Here is a 16,750-nt window from a genome sequence, read left to right on the forward strand (position 1 = left end):
CAATATGAAATATGAATAACTATTATCGACAGAGAGCAAAGTGATCGTTCACAGAAAAGAGTAACAATCATACTTCTTGGTAATTCGAATGACTGACGTATGTATCAGTCATACTCTGTAAAAAAAAGTGAACAGAGTCACGAGTATGAAAATTAAAAGAAATATTCACAAAAAAAGCAAATTGTCCAGTAAAATCGAAGTGTCCTTCATTTCTCGAAAATGAAGCAAAATATAAAAAAAAATTAAAACGCACAGTAGCTGCGCAATGGGAAAAATTGGAGAGTGTGGCACGCATGATTCGTGATAGCGAATCGGAGCAACGTTCGTCGTGTAACCAGCAGTCAACCACAGTCGACTGCAGTCGACTCGTAAGTTTCGTAGAGTGTGGACATTTTTTTGTTTGGTACCACCGTGTATAAGAGTTTTTCCTAAGTTTCCTCAGCGATCGTCGATCGGCAACACGATTTCTCGTGGTTAAATTAAATTTCTAACCGGGCCGCGTACCTAGAGCATTGTGGTTCAGTGACCGCACGACGAAGGCGGTCGTATGGTGAAAATGTGAAGGAAACGCGACGGAGACGATGTGAGTGAATATTCCGATCAGTTTTATCCTCGCGGAAGACTTAGGAGTGAGACACTAAACAGGCGTCTCATGTTAAAGGAATTTTTGGCATAGCAAGACATCGAGCGAGAATGGGTGAGTGAACGAGAGATCGGGAGCCAGTGATATTTATAAATAATTTTCTATTTAAGGGCGACGCTAACGGGGCGTGCCTTCGAGGAAATGCACCTTCCCATTATATGCGTGTAGTACGCGCCGCAGTACGAAATTCACTCGCACTCGATACTTGTACTATACATACATCTATGTCTCTTCTTATTCTCTCTCTTTCTCTCTGTTCTTCCGTAAAGAGAAATCGAAATGTTTTCATGACTCCGTGCCTTGCAGCTCGCGATGACCTGCGACAAGCAGCCTTACGCACAGTGAATCTATGTAAATTCTTAAATTACTGTGCATTTAGTGATGCCAATACTATTGATAGAATAGAAAATATTTACAGTACAATATTCCATCAAGCCCTGACTTCTATTACGGATCCGTACTTTTTGCTCCATTCGTGTCTACTACTCTGCGTCTGTATTTCTCCTTTTTTTTTTTCTTCTTGACTATCTAATTTCCACCGGAGCATAGGGTATATATTTATTCTATCTCAGCGTTATGGATGCAATCACTGCTTCTTCTGTTAACTGAGATTTATATGACACTCGAAAGAATGCCGTTTGATTTGCCTTGATGCTTTGATTTTGGAGCACTTCTGAAATTTTATATTACTGCAAGTTTCAAATGTTAAAAGTGTATTTTCAATTTCCAATTATTTGTCATTGAATTTTTTATTTTCAGTTTAGGCCTAAGTATTTTATTTTTTCCTGGTATTATTACATGTGGTTGAGTTATAATCTTTTATCTCTAACATGTGTATAATATATATATTACAACTGTGTTTCACCTGATACAACACTTGTATTTTCAAATTTCATGTGACACTTGTCAGGCTGTGACTAAGCATATGTGGTATTCTTTTAGTTCTGGGAGGGAGTAATGCTGTGTAATCAAAATGTCGAATGTGAACGCACAATTAACGCACATTAACGCATAAAATTAACAATTTATGAAATTATTTACGTGTTTCAGTCATGTATATATTAGTCATATTTAGTATTATCTGTTACAGACACACAAGGAGGAATGTCGCGTAACACTGGTCCTGGACTCTATGAGTTCTTGATGGAGGCTGAGCTACAAGAATATTATCCAGGAATTCGAGGTTTGCAAAATTACTATTAGAAGCAATATTGAATAACAATAAGCAATTGTATTCTGTCACTGCAGTTGATCGAATGCAATGTGTTCATTATTATTCTACAGGGCTATTACTTAAGTGGCTGCACTTGACATACTTGAAACCATTTAACTATCTCTATCACTACTGCCTGTTAATTTTCCTCTGATAAGAACTTAAGTGGTGTATAACATGTGAAATCTTATCCACGGAGTAAATTCTCTCAAAAATATTACCATAAGTTTTGTGTCGAATGGGTCATTTAGTCATTACAACACATTAATAAAATGGATTTGTTAAAGTATCTTTATTTTGTGTTATTCGCATAGGGGATCTAAAGGTTCAGACAACAGCTCAACTTAAATATGTGACGGAAGAAGACTTGACTGCTATTGGCATGACTAAACCAGAAATGCGTCGTTTAAAAAAGTACTTTCAAAAGCACTTTCCACAAAATTATTTATCCAAATTTAAGAAGATGCTCCTCCCAAAACGGGAGGAGCAAACACCTGGCGCATTGGGAATGCTTCCTGAAGAGAGACAAGACAGACCACCTATACGTGTTCCTAATAAGCATATGATTCCTGCCGATGCAATAATTGTCAATAAGGAATTAGGAACAGGAGAGTTTGGTGTTGTGCAGCAAGGAGTATGGACAAACGATGGCGAGAGAATTCAAGTAGCAATCAAGTGTTTATCAAGGGAGCGAATGCAGAACAATCCAATAGAATTTTTGAAAGAGGCTGCCATAATGCATTCTATAGATCATGAGCATATCGTTAGGTTATATGGTGTTGTATTAGATACAAACTCTCTAATGCTAGTTACGGAATTAGCACCACTTCGATCGCTCTTGGAATGTCTAAAAGAACCGAGCTTGCGAGCCAGCTTTCCCGTCCTGTCCTTATGTGACTTTGCCGTACAGATTTCAGACGGAATGCAATATTTAGAAGCAAAGAGACTGATACATCGTGATCTTGCTGCGAGAAATATCTTGGTCTTCTCAAAGAACAAAGTTAAAATATCAGACTTTGGCCTCTCACGAGCATTGGGCGTTGGTAAGGATTATTACCAAACGAACTTTAATGTAAATTTAAAGCTTCCCATTGCCTGGTGTGCACCTGAATGTATCTCCTACCTAAAATTCACGTCCGCAAGTGATGTTTGGGCCTACGGAGTCACACTCTGGGAAATGTTCAGCTATGGTTTTCAACCATGGGCGGCGTTAACAGGTCACCAAATTCTGGAAGCAATAGACGAGCCTAATTTTCAACGTCTGGAGCAACCGGATTGCTGTCCTAAAGATTATTTCTCTCTTATGCAACAATGCTGGCAACACGAGCCGACTAAACGGCCAAAGTTCTCTGAATTAATAAAATTACTTCCTGACTTGAAGCCAGAACAAGTGCAAGCTGTTCAGGATAGTGCCGAGTCAGGTCAGCTTGCTTATCGACAAGGAGACGTTATCACGGTCCTGGACAAAGGCAGCAGCAATACTCTTTGGAAAGGAGTACTGAATAACGGGAAAACGGGATTCTTTAATCCGGCTCACACGATAGCTTATCTGGGATTGAATTTACCCAGTAATAAACCTGGAGAGTTCACACGCGGTGACGGAAAGAATGCTTTCTCTTCGCAACGCAGAAAGATACGAACAGATATGATTTCTTCACCGCAAGGTGACGTCAAGCATACTGGTCATGTTGGTTTGGACGGAGCTTATTTCGGTGATATTAGCTTCCTGGGAGGAAAGTACCCACACTTGCCGAGACAAGTGGTAACACCATACAAGCCGCAAGAGGATGCCACAGATAATTCTAGTCAAGTTCTGAGTCAGGATGGAAGGAGCGTAGTAGATGCGGCAAGAGAATCAATCAGAGAAAGCAGAGACATACAACATTTGCAACATGATACGCAAAACAAGCACGGTAATTTTTTTGTTTTTCTGATAATGTGCGCAATACGTGGTATGCGTTTTCTGAACTATTAAAAATCATAACTATTTTAATTACAGATAGCTTATGGTCGGACACGAGTTCAGAGATATCGCATCTTGGAACACTTGGACATGCCGGCAAACGATCCATGTCTGCCAATCTACCTGGCAGTACGGATACTGTTGGCGCGGATCATGAATACCATGAGATTAGCGACGAAGAGAATCAGGATAGCCCACTAAGATTCGATAAACCATTGAATTTCGATTTTGGGCCTAGTCTTTTGGACGAGATGGATCAAATGTTTAGATCGTTGGGTACGTGTGAGAAACATTCGAATAGTATTCCTCAAGAACTTTATCTATCTGATTATATAACTTTGGCTCGTTAGGCTCTTCTCCGCCACCACCGCCACCAGGACATCCACTACCCACCGAACACGAGTCTAGCAATGCGAGAAATGAACTCCGAGAGATACAAGCAAAGCAATGTAGTAAGAAGAAACAGGCCACCGTGAGTCCTATAAATGTACAGTAATCTTTACACCATTTATAATTTGTATGTGTTCTGAATTTGTAAGTCAATCGATGTCTCGCATCATTTTATTAATCATTATTGCTTTGTGTGCGTAATGTTCGTTACGATACTGAGACATAAATTTTCTGTTTTGCAAAGAATGGCGCGCCCTCGATATAACGATTCCAAGGTCCGATCCATTGATTTTGTAGAGTTCAAAAAGAAAAGAAAAAAAAAAGAAGAAATGCAGCCCAATCTCGTAATAGACGGTTAACATTTTTTCGATCATTTAGGTGAAGCCTATATCAGCCTCCGATCAGAAAACCCTCTACTCGGCCATTGCAATGGCACAGGAATTGACGGCACGTTCCATGACAGATCTTGAGCATCCACCGGAGTCTCCGCGAACACCTGCCAGTCCTTCGAGGCGCAGAAAATTCTCTTTTAAGTTGCCACATCAACACAGTCCAAAACCAGACAGACGACACTTTTCAGAGGAAGCAGCGAGTATACCTGATATCCAGGTACAATAAACATTTTTTAGTTTTTCTTTTCATTATCGAGGATTATTAAAGTCTGCCGATGGTATACACAAACATAATGAAGATGGCACTGCACCTTTTGTCACTCGATGCAATGACATTTCACTACTCTTCGATTAACCATTTTAGACAGATACTCATCACATTCTCATTACTTCGATGAAGTGCAATTTTACACTTTGCACACCTTATATTAATTTCAATGTTTTACACCAATTACTCAATTATTTTTTAATTTATTCACGTGGCTTACTCCAGTAACTTGTCTATCGTGGTACCGCTCGCAGGTGGTATTTAATTCTACTTAGGTATCTTCTATTTTTTCTTTTTACAATACATTAACTAAGCATCTAACGAAGTGGTTGTTATGGAACGGCGTTAATTCCTGATGCCACAAGATATTTAACATACATTATAATTGCAATTGCTACTAACATATCTACGTATATCCTCTCTCTCTCTCTCTTTCTCTCTCTCTACCTTAAGTCGAGATAGTGCTTACTAACGCAATAACTAATATCAACCTTTCCAACATCCCTATGTTCCTTTCTCGTTTATTGTTTTATTTATTTATGCAACTGTTGTTTATGGTGATTTTCGTTATTGTTACCAAACAATTATTATCCTTTGCATTTTATTTCGAAATCATTTACTTTACGTGCTTGTAACTTGATCGTTGATCGACCAAAAAATGTACTTCATACCTTTGCGTGCTTGTTTATTGTGTTTCTCAAACATGCAATGCATTATCGAACGCAATACGTAATCGCATGATATGTCTTTAAATGTTTCTGACATTTCGTGATGCATGTATTCGTCTTTAACGTTGCACCTTCTCTGTTGTGATTCTCATTGCCAACTGATTGTCACTTGTGAAGTGGCTGTGCTCGAGTCTCCAATCACTTTCTTCAACGGTGTCCAGCATAGATTCCCTTGGTGCACCATCCACTTTGAAATTGCCCTTATGGGACAAAGCGTCTGCTGAATTTTGTTTTGCGAAATCCCGTGAGCTTTTAACAAAACCCAGCGCTTGGACATCGTATATGGATGTTGAGTTTGACACGCATCTTCTGGATAACGCAGCGACCAAACAGAGTTTGGTGAGGTCGACAGAGTTCCTTGAGAATGGAAATAAAAAGGGCACCTGCAATATCGAGGGTCTTCTGGATATGGATACAAAGAGCTGTTTAAAACAAAATGGTAAGCTCTCGTACAGCGTGGAAAATTCAAACTTTGACTTTCCGCGGGATCCTAAAAGAGTTTCTACAAGTTACGTTGACAGATACTTTGAGCAACCGAAATATTTTGACGAGGATGTCGCTCTGGACTGCGCCAGTGAGAAAGCAACATTTTTTAATGACGAGAAAGCTGAGACTTTCGAGAAGATTAACAATCTGGAACAGCCGAGCAAGAATAAGTTTTATCTTAATTTAAAGGAGCAGGGCGTAATGAGTAACGATAGACACGGTCCAGTGTCGCAAAGTAAAATCAGCAACTCAGATCAATCTACCAGGGAGAAAATAACGAGTTACGAGAGCCAGCAGGACGAGCTGTCAAATTTGGACTCTAGCAGAGAGAAGAGCGGAAATTTCGAATCTCCGCGCAGTAAATCTATCAAATTTGAGTCACCGCGCGATAAGCTGGCGAACTTTGAGCTTGGAACAAGACCTAAAATATCGAGCTCCCTCGGAGACTCGTCCAAAATGAACATTACGGAAATCACGAAAAAGTTGGATTTACAGAAACCTCGAGGCGGCAAGGTCACATTCGCCCCGAGAAATTCAAATCAGGAATCAAAGACTGCTTACGGTTCCTCCGATAGTGTCAAAGCAAATTTAAAAATAGTCGGACCCGATAGCCCGCGAGGTAATTTAGAAACAGTGAGAATGAATATGCAAAGTTTTCGTAAGATCGAGCAAAACCAGAACGGACACGATAACTTTCCCTTTGTGATATCCAACAATCCGCTGTTCATCGCTGAACCAGAGAAGAAGGAGTCACCTATATACAGTAGCTCTGAAAGCTTACGGGTGAATTTTCAACGTCTGCGACGAAAATCCGACGCTGAAACGAACAATCAAGTTGAGCTGAGCAGCAAATTATTGGCTGAAAAATATCAGCGTGAAGTGTCGGGTTTGGAAAGTGTGAAGAACTATTTGGACTCCAAGAAGGGTCAGGGTCTAAATCTGGGCTTCGGGAAGCTCACCCAGAACATGATACAACTCGGTAAAAACATCGCTCAAAATTCGAGAAACTTGGAAGTAGCCGTAACGAAGCCTACCGCAGCCAATACGAGAAATCTTGAGCTAACCCAACTAGTAAAGCCAGCACGAACGTTAAACGTGCCTATTCAAAAACCTAAACACTTAGATCTCAACATTCCACTAAAAACAAAACGACAAATGAACATGAAGTTAAATCTGACTCAACGACCCAATGCACCAACCAGTCCAAATATGCATCAACATATCCTTGAACCACCCAAATTATACCAGAACGACAATACCAGGAAGGAAATACCTAAACCGGAAATATTAACTGACAAGATTCAAACTAATATGAATATCTACCGTCACAGGACCTCGTCATTGTCGGAAAATCGTAGACCACCCCTTAGGAACATACGCAGATCCTTTCATCCCCGTAACGACTCAAGCGAGGACTCTGATTCGATTTCTCATTCGGAAACAGATATAAGAAGCCGCTTGCGTTACAAGCGTCGCCATAAGAAAGTTCCGCACAGTTTACGGTTGAATTTGAAAAACAAGGGACATTTTTTGCATCCCGATTCAGCCAGAGGTTTCTCGTCTGCTGAGTTGTGTGGAAAATCCCCACCGCCTTCGACGAGCTTTTTAAATTCTCTATCGCCGCCATTTTCTTCGCGTAACAACTTACTGTCATGGCCGGAAAGCGCTCCTAGTTCCAGTTTAACGTTCACTAGTAATTCTGATCTGGATTCGGATACAAGCTCGGAATATCCTGAATTTATTAATGATATGTTGACCTTCCCACCATCGCCAGCTCCATGAAATTTAATTTGCGCTAAGCTGATAGGAGATTTTGATGGGCGCTCGGACATCACGCGTCTCGATTAATCAAATTCTGCTGACGAGTGTGTTGCGTGATTGGGATGCATGTCGTTCGCTCATACTAATATACGAAAATACGTTACTCGTCAATGGGCTAATTGTAAGGTGACGCAAGTCTGAAGTCAACGTGCTTCGTAGAGATCGGTTAAGATAATCGGCTGCACGTCAACCGATGTCATGGACTCTGGTTATTTACGCTTAGCATGCTTGCATGATATACAGGACACTCAATGTTATTAATATTCGTATAATAAAACACTTTTGATATATTTACAAATTTATACCATTTGTACACGTATTATTAGAATAGATCCAATGAGTCCAGTACACACATGACATAACATGAACTGACTAATTATTAGAATAGCTATTTTAATATACTCAAAGAAAAATCAGATATATATATATATATAACATATACACATATATCTATCATGTACGCACTAGTCACCGTATTGTTTTTAAGTGGTCCTATTAGTTTTTAATTTTTTTTAATTTCATTTGGTTCAAACGTAAGTCAAGTACGACTCGCGAAATTCCTATCCTGATTGCAAAGCAATTATTTTTATTTGATTCCAATTATTTTGCAGTGGAATCGAAGCACCCAATCGTTCCGTTTACCTTTGAACCAATAATCTGTTTATTTGTTTCTCTGTCTTTCTTTTTGAGTTTTCTTTTTTAATTTCCATTATCTTCTCTCCCAAATCTATCCCCTCCCACGAATTGTTTAGGCTACGTTGTCGGACGAGGCTAAGGAAGTGTACAACCGCCTGGTGGAAACACCGAGTATAGAAACGGCATCGGATACAAATCCATTGCGTATGTTGCGTTCGGGTCTTCCAATCGTGAGGCCCAGAATTCGTGGAAACAAGCACGCCACCCTGGGCCATACCGTTTCCTATCCGGAGGAGATCTCGACCGATCACAGTTCGCAGTTCGAGTTACACAACAGCGGCGCGAAGACACTGCCAAAAATTCGTGTACCGCCACCGCCAAATGCACCGCCGCCAATACCCCAGACGCGTAATTTGGAGAGGCATAATTCAGCTTCGGAAATTGAGAACAATCAGAATCAGTTTAATGTCGATGAGAATCCGATACCTTTACCACCAAGAGATCGGTCCAAGACACTGCAGCCAAAATCAAATCTTGCTCGACATCAGAGAAAGCATCCTCTTATCATTCCTGGCGGTGGAGTTACTAGGACATTGGCAAAGATGGCTGTTACCACACCACCTATTGAGGATCAGATCGATGGACACCAACCCTTTGCTAGTCATGATGTCAACAGCCAGCAACATCACCAGGAAACTGGTACCATCTCTGAGGAAAGCTGCTCACCTGAGATCGCAGCCAATAGGTATGCATACTCTTGGCTTCGAGGATATTTTTTACTGTGGTACGGTCAGTAATATTATATAATATTTCAGCCCTGAGGAATTTGAACAGCGGATAGACTCTGAATTAGCTGCATTGGACTCACTGCCCATCGAAGAGAATAAGTTGCATCGGTGCAGTGTCATTTCTGAAGATCTACTGGAGTTTTCAGATAACTTGATTGACTGCGATGCTATGGAATCTCAGCAAAGTGCACTAGAACATAGTGAGAATAGACACTCGACTGATTCTCCAATTGTAAATCAACTTCAAAGGAAGATCAGTATAGAATCTAAGTGTTCGATAAAGAGCTCCACCTCCAAGTGTCCGCAGGATAACATGGAGACTAGTGACATAAGTAGAAATTCTACTCCGACAAGTTTAAATCGCTCTGAAGAATCGAGCTTATCCAGTAAAGTAGACACATCGAATTCAAGCCTATCAGGCAGATCACAAACATCCGTTAACAGAGGAAACGCTTCTTTCGTTACACAGCCAAAAGCATGTAACGTACCTTTGCAAATTGAGCATGTGCATAATGAAAATTATGCATCAAATTCAACGAACGTTCACGGTAACACTATTCCAAGTAATATCGTTAAGACCCAGACACAAATACTCCAGAATCGCGACACCTTCGCGCATTCTGCTCACGTCAATCCTAACGATGATTTCCATACGAATAATTCCTCGAAACCGCCACAGCGACAATTGTCAAACGACAGATCCTCCGCTCGTACCAGTGATTTATCTCGACAGTCCGATCACGTATCTTGCGAGGATTTGTTGGAGTTTGCCTGTGATGGTCCTAACGTACGTAGAACACGAGGTCCACGAAATGGTGAACAGTCAGACGAAGTTAGAATAATGTTAAAAGTCCTTCACGAGCAATCCACACCGGAATCCTGTGTAGCTGCACTTAACGTCACTGATTGGGACGTTCTGGCGGCTATAAAATTGGAGCGTCTTCAAGGATTACTCAAGAAGGAGAATAATTTCGTTGGCCTTGAAGACTGCAAGGTGATGCTCAGTCAATGTGGCGGTGACGTTGTCAAGGCTGCTGCTCTTTTGAGAAACACGGACGATACGGCTGCCGTTTAGATCGGTAATGCCGAACTTTGTGGAGAAAATGAAGTAATACTGAAAGTATATAGAAATGTATAGAAATGTACAGAGTTTTTCACTGTACTCATTACCGAGCATTGATAACGATCCTTTCTGTACGTTAATCGTTCCCGTTTTACTGGGATCGATGGTACTTCATCCTTAAGAAGAGACGAAGCTAGATGACTTTAACTTCGACAGCTTTGAACCATAGGTCAAATGACATTTAGTTTATTTATTATATTACATTGTTGTCGACGCGGATGAAAATTTGATTCCTGTACTTCGTTCTGGCCAATCTATACGTAGATTATGGGACATTGAATGCTGATCTAGTGTTCATAAGGCCAATTTCTTTTTTTTTTTCTTTTACAAGAATGGTAATGGTTTGCTTATTCAATGGAAGTACGACTAATCATCGAACCATTTAACTTTAATCTATTTCCTACGTAATGTGATAGCGTAAACAATAATCCGATCGATGAAACGTATTTTTCATACTGTATGGAAAATACGTAAGGATGCGTTCATCGCGATGCGCGACCGTACATTCTTGTGCAGGGTAATAGACTGCATTTATGTCACAGCAATCAGGTGTTCTCTGAAAAAATGATTTAGTGCTTTTAGATTCTCTTGACTGGATTCCTTACAAAGAGCCGTAGTGTAATGGTGACATTATCATTTGTATTCAGTCAGGTGTATCTTGTCTTAAAAAGAATATTTTCTTACATTATTTCCATAAAATTTGGAGGAGTCTGTAATATAATTACAAATTAAAAGAAAGAATCCTCATTGTCGTACGTTGCATTTAAGGTGAAGTTTTTATACGGCAAATCGTTTACATGCATAATTGCACTTTGTCCAGCTGAGAGATTGATGCCACGTATATTTTATAATGAACTTTAAGTACTTCTAGTTGTAAGGATCTGTGATTTTTATTTGATGAAATTTTGCCAATGAAAGATGCATCAATTAAAAGCTGTACTGTACATATATTAACGTAAGGATATTGATACACGGATATTTCTTCCCGTCTCTCTGTCGCTGAACTACGTGCAAAAGAAGCGCACAAGAAATGCTCATTATACTTCTAAAGTCTCCTATGTATTTAAAAATATGATCTGCGACATAGCCAACAATTTGAAAATCGCTCGTACGTTACAAGTAATCTTAAGAATTTGTCAAAAGTTTGAAAATCATTAATTATACAAGCGTTACGTTAAGTGCAGCGAATGTCAAACCTTTTGTAAATGCTTTATGTACAGTAACGATAATTTTAGGCATCAAGTATAAAAAGTAATACTAGAAAAATTCCAAATATCATACATCAATCATCCGAAGTACATTTTTCGATAGTAACATGGTAATTTAGATATGTCAAACCTTTGTTAACCAGCGTACGTTTATTAGCTCTCTGCCTGATGCGACGAAGCACGTTATTTTCATTCACAAAACAAAAAGAACTTCGTACAACGAAACCGTACTTCGTTTTTTCGTACTCTAAATTTAAGTTTGTATTTTTATATTAATGTCAGATTTCAATAACGCCAGGGTCTACTCGTATATGAATCTCGATCGAACTTCCACCAGACAATGAACCAAAAATATCTACGTTATATACACAAAAAATGTTAAAAAGTCTTAAGGTCGTATGCAAATAACAATGCAGTTGTACCGTTTTTTGTTAGCTGATACACATTATTGCATTAGCCGGCTGTGCAATGTTTTTAAGACATCCTGCATAAAAAGAATGAACGGCAAGAGGTAACGGACCAAATTGCCACGGTCTTGTCTTCGATAGAACATTGTAGCAAGCAAGGCAAGAGAATGATCTTACATTAAAAAAAAAATTGCTCACTTTTGTTTTGTAGCAAAACATATATACATACAGGTATATATGATTTTTTTCCTTCAAAGGCTGAAACGAGCAATAACAAATTTACTATTCTTGGCACAGGGGCATGTCTATTATATCTTTTAATCGAATCGTTCGAGCAAACCAAAAGATTTACAAAAGATAAAAAATGTAATTGCCTACATAATTTTATTTTACTTAGCCTTACTAGATAAGTATAACGTAGGATACGCTTTGAGAGCATACAATTTCAAAGCCAATGTACTTATGAAATCCACAAAACTTGTACTTGAAAAGCTATATGCTGAAAAAAATACCTTTTCTAAATCGTTACGATACTTTGATGTAGGTTGGGAAAAATATAACGAAACATACTTTATTTATAATATATTATTGTAAGTGTATATCTTCGTATATTTCTTGATATGCGGCGTACAGTATCGGTCAATGCACGAAATAGAAAATGATTAACGAAATAGCATATAGTCATCGGGTACAGGAGGATAGAGAAGAGAATGTAGAAAGGAAAGAGAAATGAGTCTCGTTCGTACGACTAGCAAGAATTATCGAAATTCTTTTCCTGATTAATAATAAAGCGTATGTAAGTCCCAACACGCACTTTTTATACGCGATCAACTGTAAACTCCCGTATTTATACAATCTCTATATTATTATACGTAAGAAAAAGGCATAACACGAGGATGTTTTATATCTGCTGTATTTACGATAATATATACATGAACAAATTTGAGAGAAAGAAAAGAAAGAAAAGAGAAATACGAAGCTCAGAATTCGAAAATATTTATTTCCTATAATCTCCCAGTTATGTCACCCGTTATATCAGTTTAGCACGTGTGGATAACACTTGAGTATACACCGCACCGAGACACTTTGTTGCTAGTGCGTACACGCGTTTCGACGTAGCGGAAGCAAAGCTACTTTGAGCGAACCAGCTGCCAACTGAGTGAGCTATAGCGAACGAATCAGGGAACGAACGAGCAAAGCCGAACACTACTCGGAACGGTTTGCACTGGTTTGCAGAGACAGCAGACTTACCGAAGCCGATATCGAGATTGGCAGTCTAGTATTTTACTCCGTGTTCGGTAAGTGGATTCTGTCATATCTCTAAAGTGCTATATAATGTCTAGTGTTTAATTGGAATCTTAAAAAGCAATCTCGGTGAGTCAACTGAAATATGAATTTTAACGATTTGAAAATATAAATTTGAAATTATATATATATAAGCTGTGTATATGGTCACTGTTTACGGTAGCAGTGTCAGTATTATAGGATGGATCAATAAAGGTAGATATATTAAGTTTTAATGCATTTGAAAATTCTTAGCGTAGCATCGTACGCATTCGAGGGATTTGAAATGCGTTGTGAAATAGTCAGTTATGGTAATTATTTTTCGGGAAATTAAAATCTAAATTAATTATTTAACTTTGGTAGAAGTGCCGGCTGGATTTTTTATTTATCGTAATCAAAGACAAAAACGATTCTTAGATACGTGATAATTATTTATATGGGTTTTTTTTTGCTCCGACCGAACGCACAGCTGTATAAATTGTATGTGAGTTAAGCGCGCGAGGCACGAGCCTGTGACGAGACGCAAGTTTACGTGCAGTTCGTAATAACGGGTCTTGGAAATTTTGCGGAAAGAATAGAATTCGTTAAGAAAGACTCTCCGGATATCAACAGCGGGTTATGAGAGTGTTAGACAATGTATAGCAGCAGTGCAGGCGACCGGAATGTCGACTCGGTAAACCGATATTTGCTGACTCGTTCCGTACTCGTGTATACTCGGTATGAAGTCCGACGTGTGCTAAACGATCTTTGATTATACTGAATTCGATCAGACTTCTAGGTGAAAAAAAGTGGAAAAAATGAAAGACACGATACTCGTTCAATTTCGGAGCAGCATATAAATACGTTTGGATACATAAAGATCACGGCACCTGAGTCCTTGAGATACCTTTCCTCTATGCTATCGCAAGTGAGTATAGTCGGTACAGTTTCGGTCCGCGGAATCGTGTTGAATGAACGGTAGTTTCTTGAAAGAATAGAGTAAAAGTCTATGTTTCAGGGTAAATAAATATTTCTTCTTTCTTTTTAAGGTAAAAGAGGTTAAAAACTCTACCCGCCCTTCAAAGGTTAAGTACCTGTGGCTGGTTAACGTTGGAATCTTAACCGGTTATTTTTGAATGGTTTTATTTGTCGTTCGAATCAAAAAACGAGGAAGCACTGATAGCGGAACATTCGTCTTGAAATGGCGGGAAGTGAATAATTCGTTTTGCATCGATACACAACATGTCGCGGAAGATGTCAAACCGCTAGATTACCGTCGTGGTTGGAATTCCTTGCGTATCCTTAAATTGAAGTTTTTCTGCTCTTTTTTTACGAATAAAGTCCACGTTGCATGGCAACAGGGTAGTGGTCCGGCCTGAGCATCCTAGCGGTCGGTCAGTCCAACATAACTGTCTTCTGCACTTGCTTTAAGTTTACAACTTTACCGTATCCCCACAACGTGCTGCATCCTTGAAAGCAGATGCACTCGACGCTTAACAGGACCGTTGAGACGAGATGACTTCCGGTTGGAGTTAACTGAGTTTCGTATTTTTTATCGAATATTAATTATGATCGTAGAATCTAGTAGCGAAGCTGCTTATCGAATCAGTGAACATCGACAGAGGCCATCATTAACTCTAGGCAAGATATACGCGAGAATGATTCTAAACGATTGAAATAAAAATTAACCTCAAATTAAATCATCGTCGCACTTCTTATATAATCAGATATCATTACTTAAGTAAAAGACATTCTTTAATCAAATTCGTAATGGCAACGACTATCAAACGGTCACCGAAAGTTCGTAGAATTTTGAAATATCGCGCCTTTCGTAATTCACGTCACGTACCCGGCGCCACTTAAGGACAATTTGAATACCGCGAATAGAGAGTTTGAGCGGCGCCTTGTTCTCTTTGGAATTTTACCAAAACAACGTGAAAGTTCAAACACAATACGAAATACGTATATGCATAGTGTGTTGCAAAGTCAAATCACAAATTTTCGTGAATTTCAAATAATTTAAACGCGGCACTGTCTCGCGTAGTAATTGTCTGTCTCTTTCTTACGCACGTTCATCAGTGGATGTCTAGGAAAAAGTCGTTACTCACTTCGAACACGGTAAAGTGCAAACGGACAGTTTACGCGATCATCGTGGTTAAATCTGAGTCAGTATCGAGTGACGGATAAAAAGGGGAATATATGCAATGCACAGATTAATGATATCGTCGTTATCAGTAGATATAAAAACGATTCGAGTCAAATAATATCGAAGTACACTCGTTATGGATCCACCAGGTGACACGTACGAATCTGTGAGTGATTGAAATCTTTATCGAAGGTGTCTTCAAATTGACAAGTATTTTCACGCAATCTAACTTTATTCCAATCTCGTACGAGAGACGCAGCTAATCCTATTGAGGAGGGTAATACCGTAGATACTAAAATGGCGATCGAAGATCGGTTAGTGAATGCTAACAAGTCCTTTAATATTCTTTGGCACCAACAGTCGTTCGCCATTATACGTTCGCAGTCAACTTCGTAAATTTCTCGTCGTTCATTACTGGATTTACTCGGGGCGGAGTAAAAGATTCTGGGTGCAGTCTTCAGTACAGTTATAACTCCTGTGCGAGGCTGACGTCTCGTAGACCGGTGGTAAACTCACCACGTAAGGAGGAGCAGGCTATTTTTTTTTTCATCCAACCAAAGTCTCCTTCACGATAACATAGTCGTCAGTGATTTAGAAATCCTTAAAAAAATAAGATAAAGGTTGTCATGAAAATTTAAATTCAAATTTCCCGCGTAAAATCAAAGGTAAACATAACTAGGGAAATTTAAAGGATGACTTCCTCGTGACTGCATAGGAATAATTTTTTGTAAGTAACATTAAATCTTACGTATCTTTTAAGGTTCGTCAAAATACAATCGTAATTGCATAAAACGGGTGTCAAACCTTGCATGCCAACGAAGCTTTGATCGAATGAGAGCAATAAATTAACACAGTCTTGAATTTTGATTGTTATACTTTGAAATAAAATCAATCGTAACAGTCATACCGATAGATATGAGATTATCAAAGGAACATTGACTGCTGACTAAACGCAAAGAAATCTCGTGAAGCAATATAATCAGAAGTGATTATGAAGTGACAAAGTGATCGTATAAATTGGAGTGTAAAAATGTTGTGCCTCAAGAAACGAAGAACCTACAGCTTCACGCAGGGAGCCTGTGAGGATTTGCCGAGAAGAGTAAAAAAGGATAATCGTTACAATGAATCCTTGAATATGGCTGTTACGACACTGCCGCGTAAACATGGGTGAGTCAATATAATGAAATATCGATTTTTGCCCGTATAATACTATACGTACGCATGCCCGAAACACGTTAAATAACTTTGAGGAATAACATTAGAGACAAGCGTCGT

At 39.1% G+C, this 16,750-nt stretch overlaps 2 protein-coding genes across 10 annotated transcripts in view; both read left to right on the plus strand.

Annotated features, from left to right (window-relative positions):
- The first annotated feature begins 201 nt into the window (after positions 1 to 201).
- LOC107266364 (tyrosine-protein kinase PR2) lies at positions 202 to 12,873 on the plus strand. Of its 7 annotated transcripts, none has more exons than XM_025083664.1 (8): positions 202 to 583; positions 662 to 697; positions 1,734 to 1,826; positions 2,171 to 3,769; positions 3,856 to 4,095; positions 4,170 to 4,306; positions 4,588 to 4,818; positions 5,715 to 8,650. In XM_025083664.1, exons 2-8 carry the CDS (start codon positions 694 to 696, stop codon positions 7,863 to 7,865), a joined length of 4,455 nt encoding a protein of 1,484 aa, XP_024939432.1. In that variant the 5' UTR covers positions 202 to 583; positions 662 to 693; the 3' UTR covers positions 7,866 to 8,650. The 7 variants fall into 7 exon arrangements, with proteins under 7 accessions (XP_024939432.1, XP_015592252.1, XP_015592250.1 ...); XM_015736767.2 differs by lacking the exon at positions 5,715 to 8,650 and adding exons at positions 8,657 to 9,285; positions 9,356 to 12,873 and having other exon boundaries at positions 226 to 697; XM_015736768.2 differs by lacking the exon at positions 5,715 to 8,650 and adding exons at positions 8,657 to 9,285; positions 9,356 to 12,873 and having other exon boundaries at positions 227 to 697; positions 4,170 to 4,291.
- Positions 12,874 to 13,176: 303 nt separating this feature from the next.
- Positions 13,177 to 16,750, plus strand: part of LOC107266363 — a 53,121-nt gene continuing 49,547 nt past the window's right edge. Inside the window, exons 1-2 of one of the 3 annotated variants that reach the window (XM_025083652.1) lie at positions 13,177 to 13,364; positions 16,236 to 16,642. In XM_025083652.1, coding sequence (XP_024939420.1) covers positions 16,506 to 16,642 — 137 coding nt within the window. In that variant the 5' untranslated portion in view covers positions 13,177 to 13,364; positions 16,236 to 16,505. Of the gene's footprint in view, positions 13,365 to 15,396; positions 16,643 to 16,750 lie in introns of those variants that run through there. The other 2 variants (XM_025083651.1, XM_025083653.1) reach the window with 2 other exon arrangements.

This window comes from Cephus cinctus, unplaced genomic scaffold, assembly GCF_000341935.2.
Source record: "Cephus cinctus unplaced genomic scaffold, Ccin1 Ccin1_scaffold0310, whole genome shotgun sequence".
Lineage (NCBI taxonomy): Eukaryota > Metazoa > Arthropoda > Insecta > Hymenoptera > Cephidae > Cephus > Cephus cinctus.

What these genes read in the sequence shown, in the direction of transcription:
- LOC107266364 (XM_025083664.1), top strand. An exon ending in TGATACGCAAAACAAGCACG is followed by an intron (nt 3,770 to 3,855) that starts GTAATTTTTTTG and finishes TTTTAATTACAG; the next exon opens with ATAGCTTATGGTCGGACACG. An exon ending in TCAAATGTTTAGATCGTTGG is followed by an intron (nt 4,096 to 4,169) that starts GTACGTGTGAGA and finishes TTGGCTCGTTAG; the next exon opens with GCTCTTCTCCGCCACCACCG.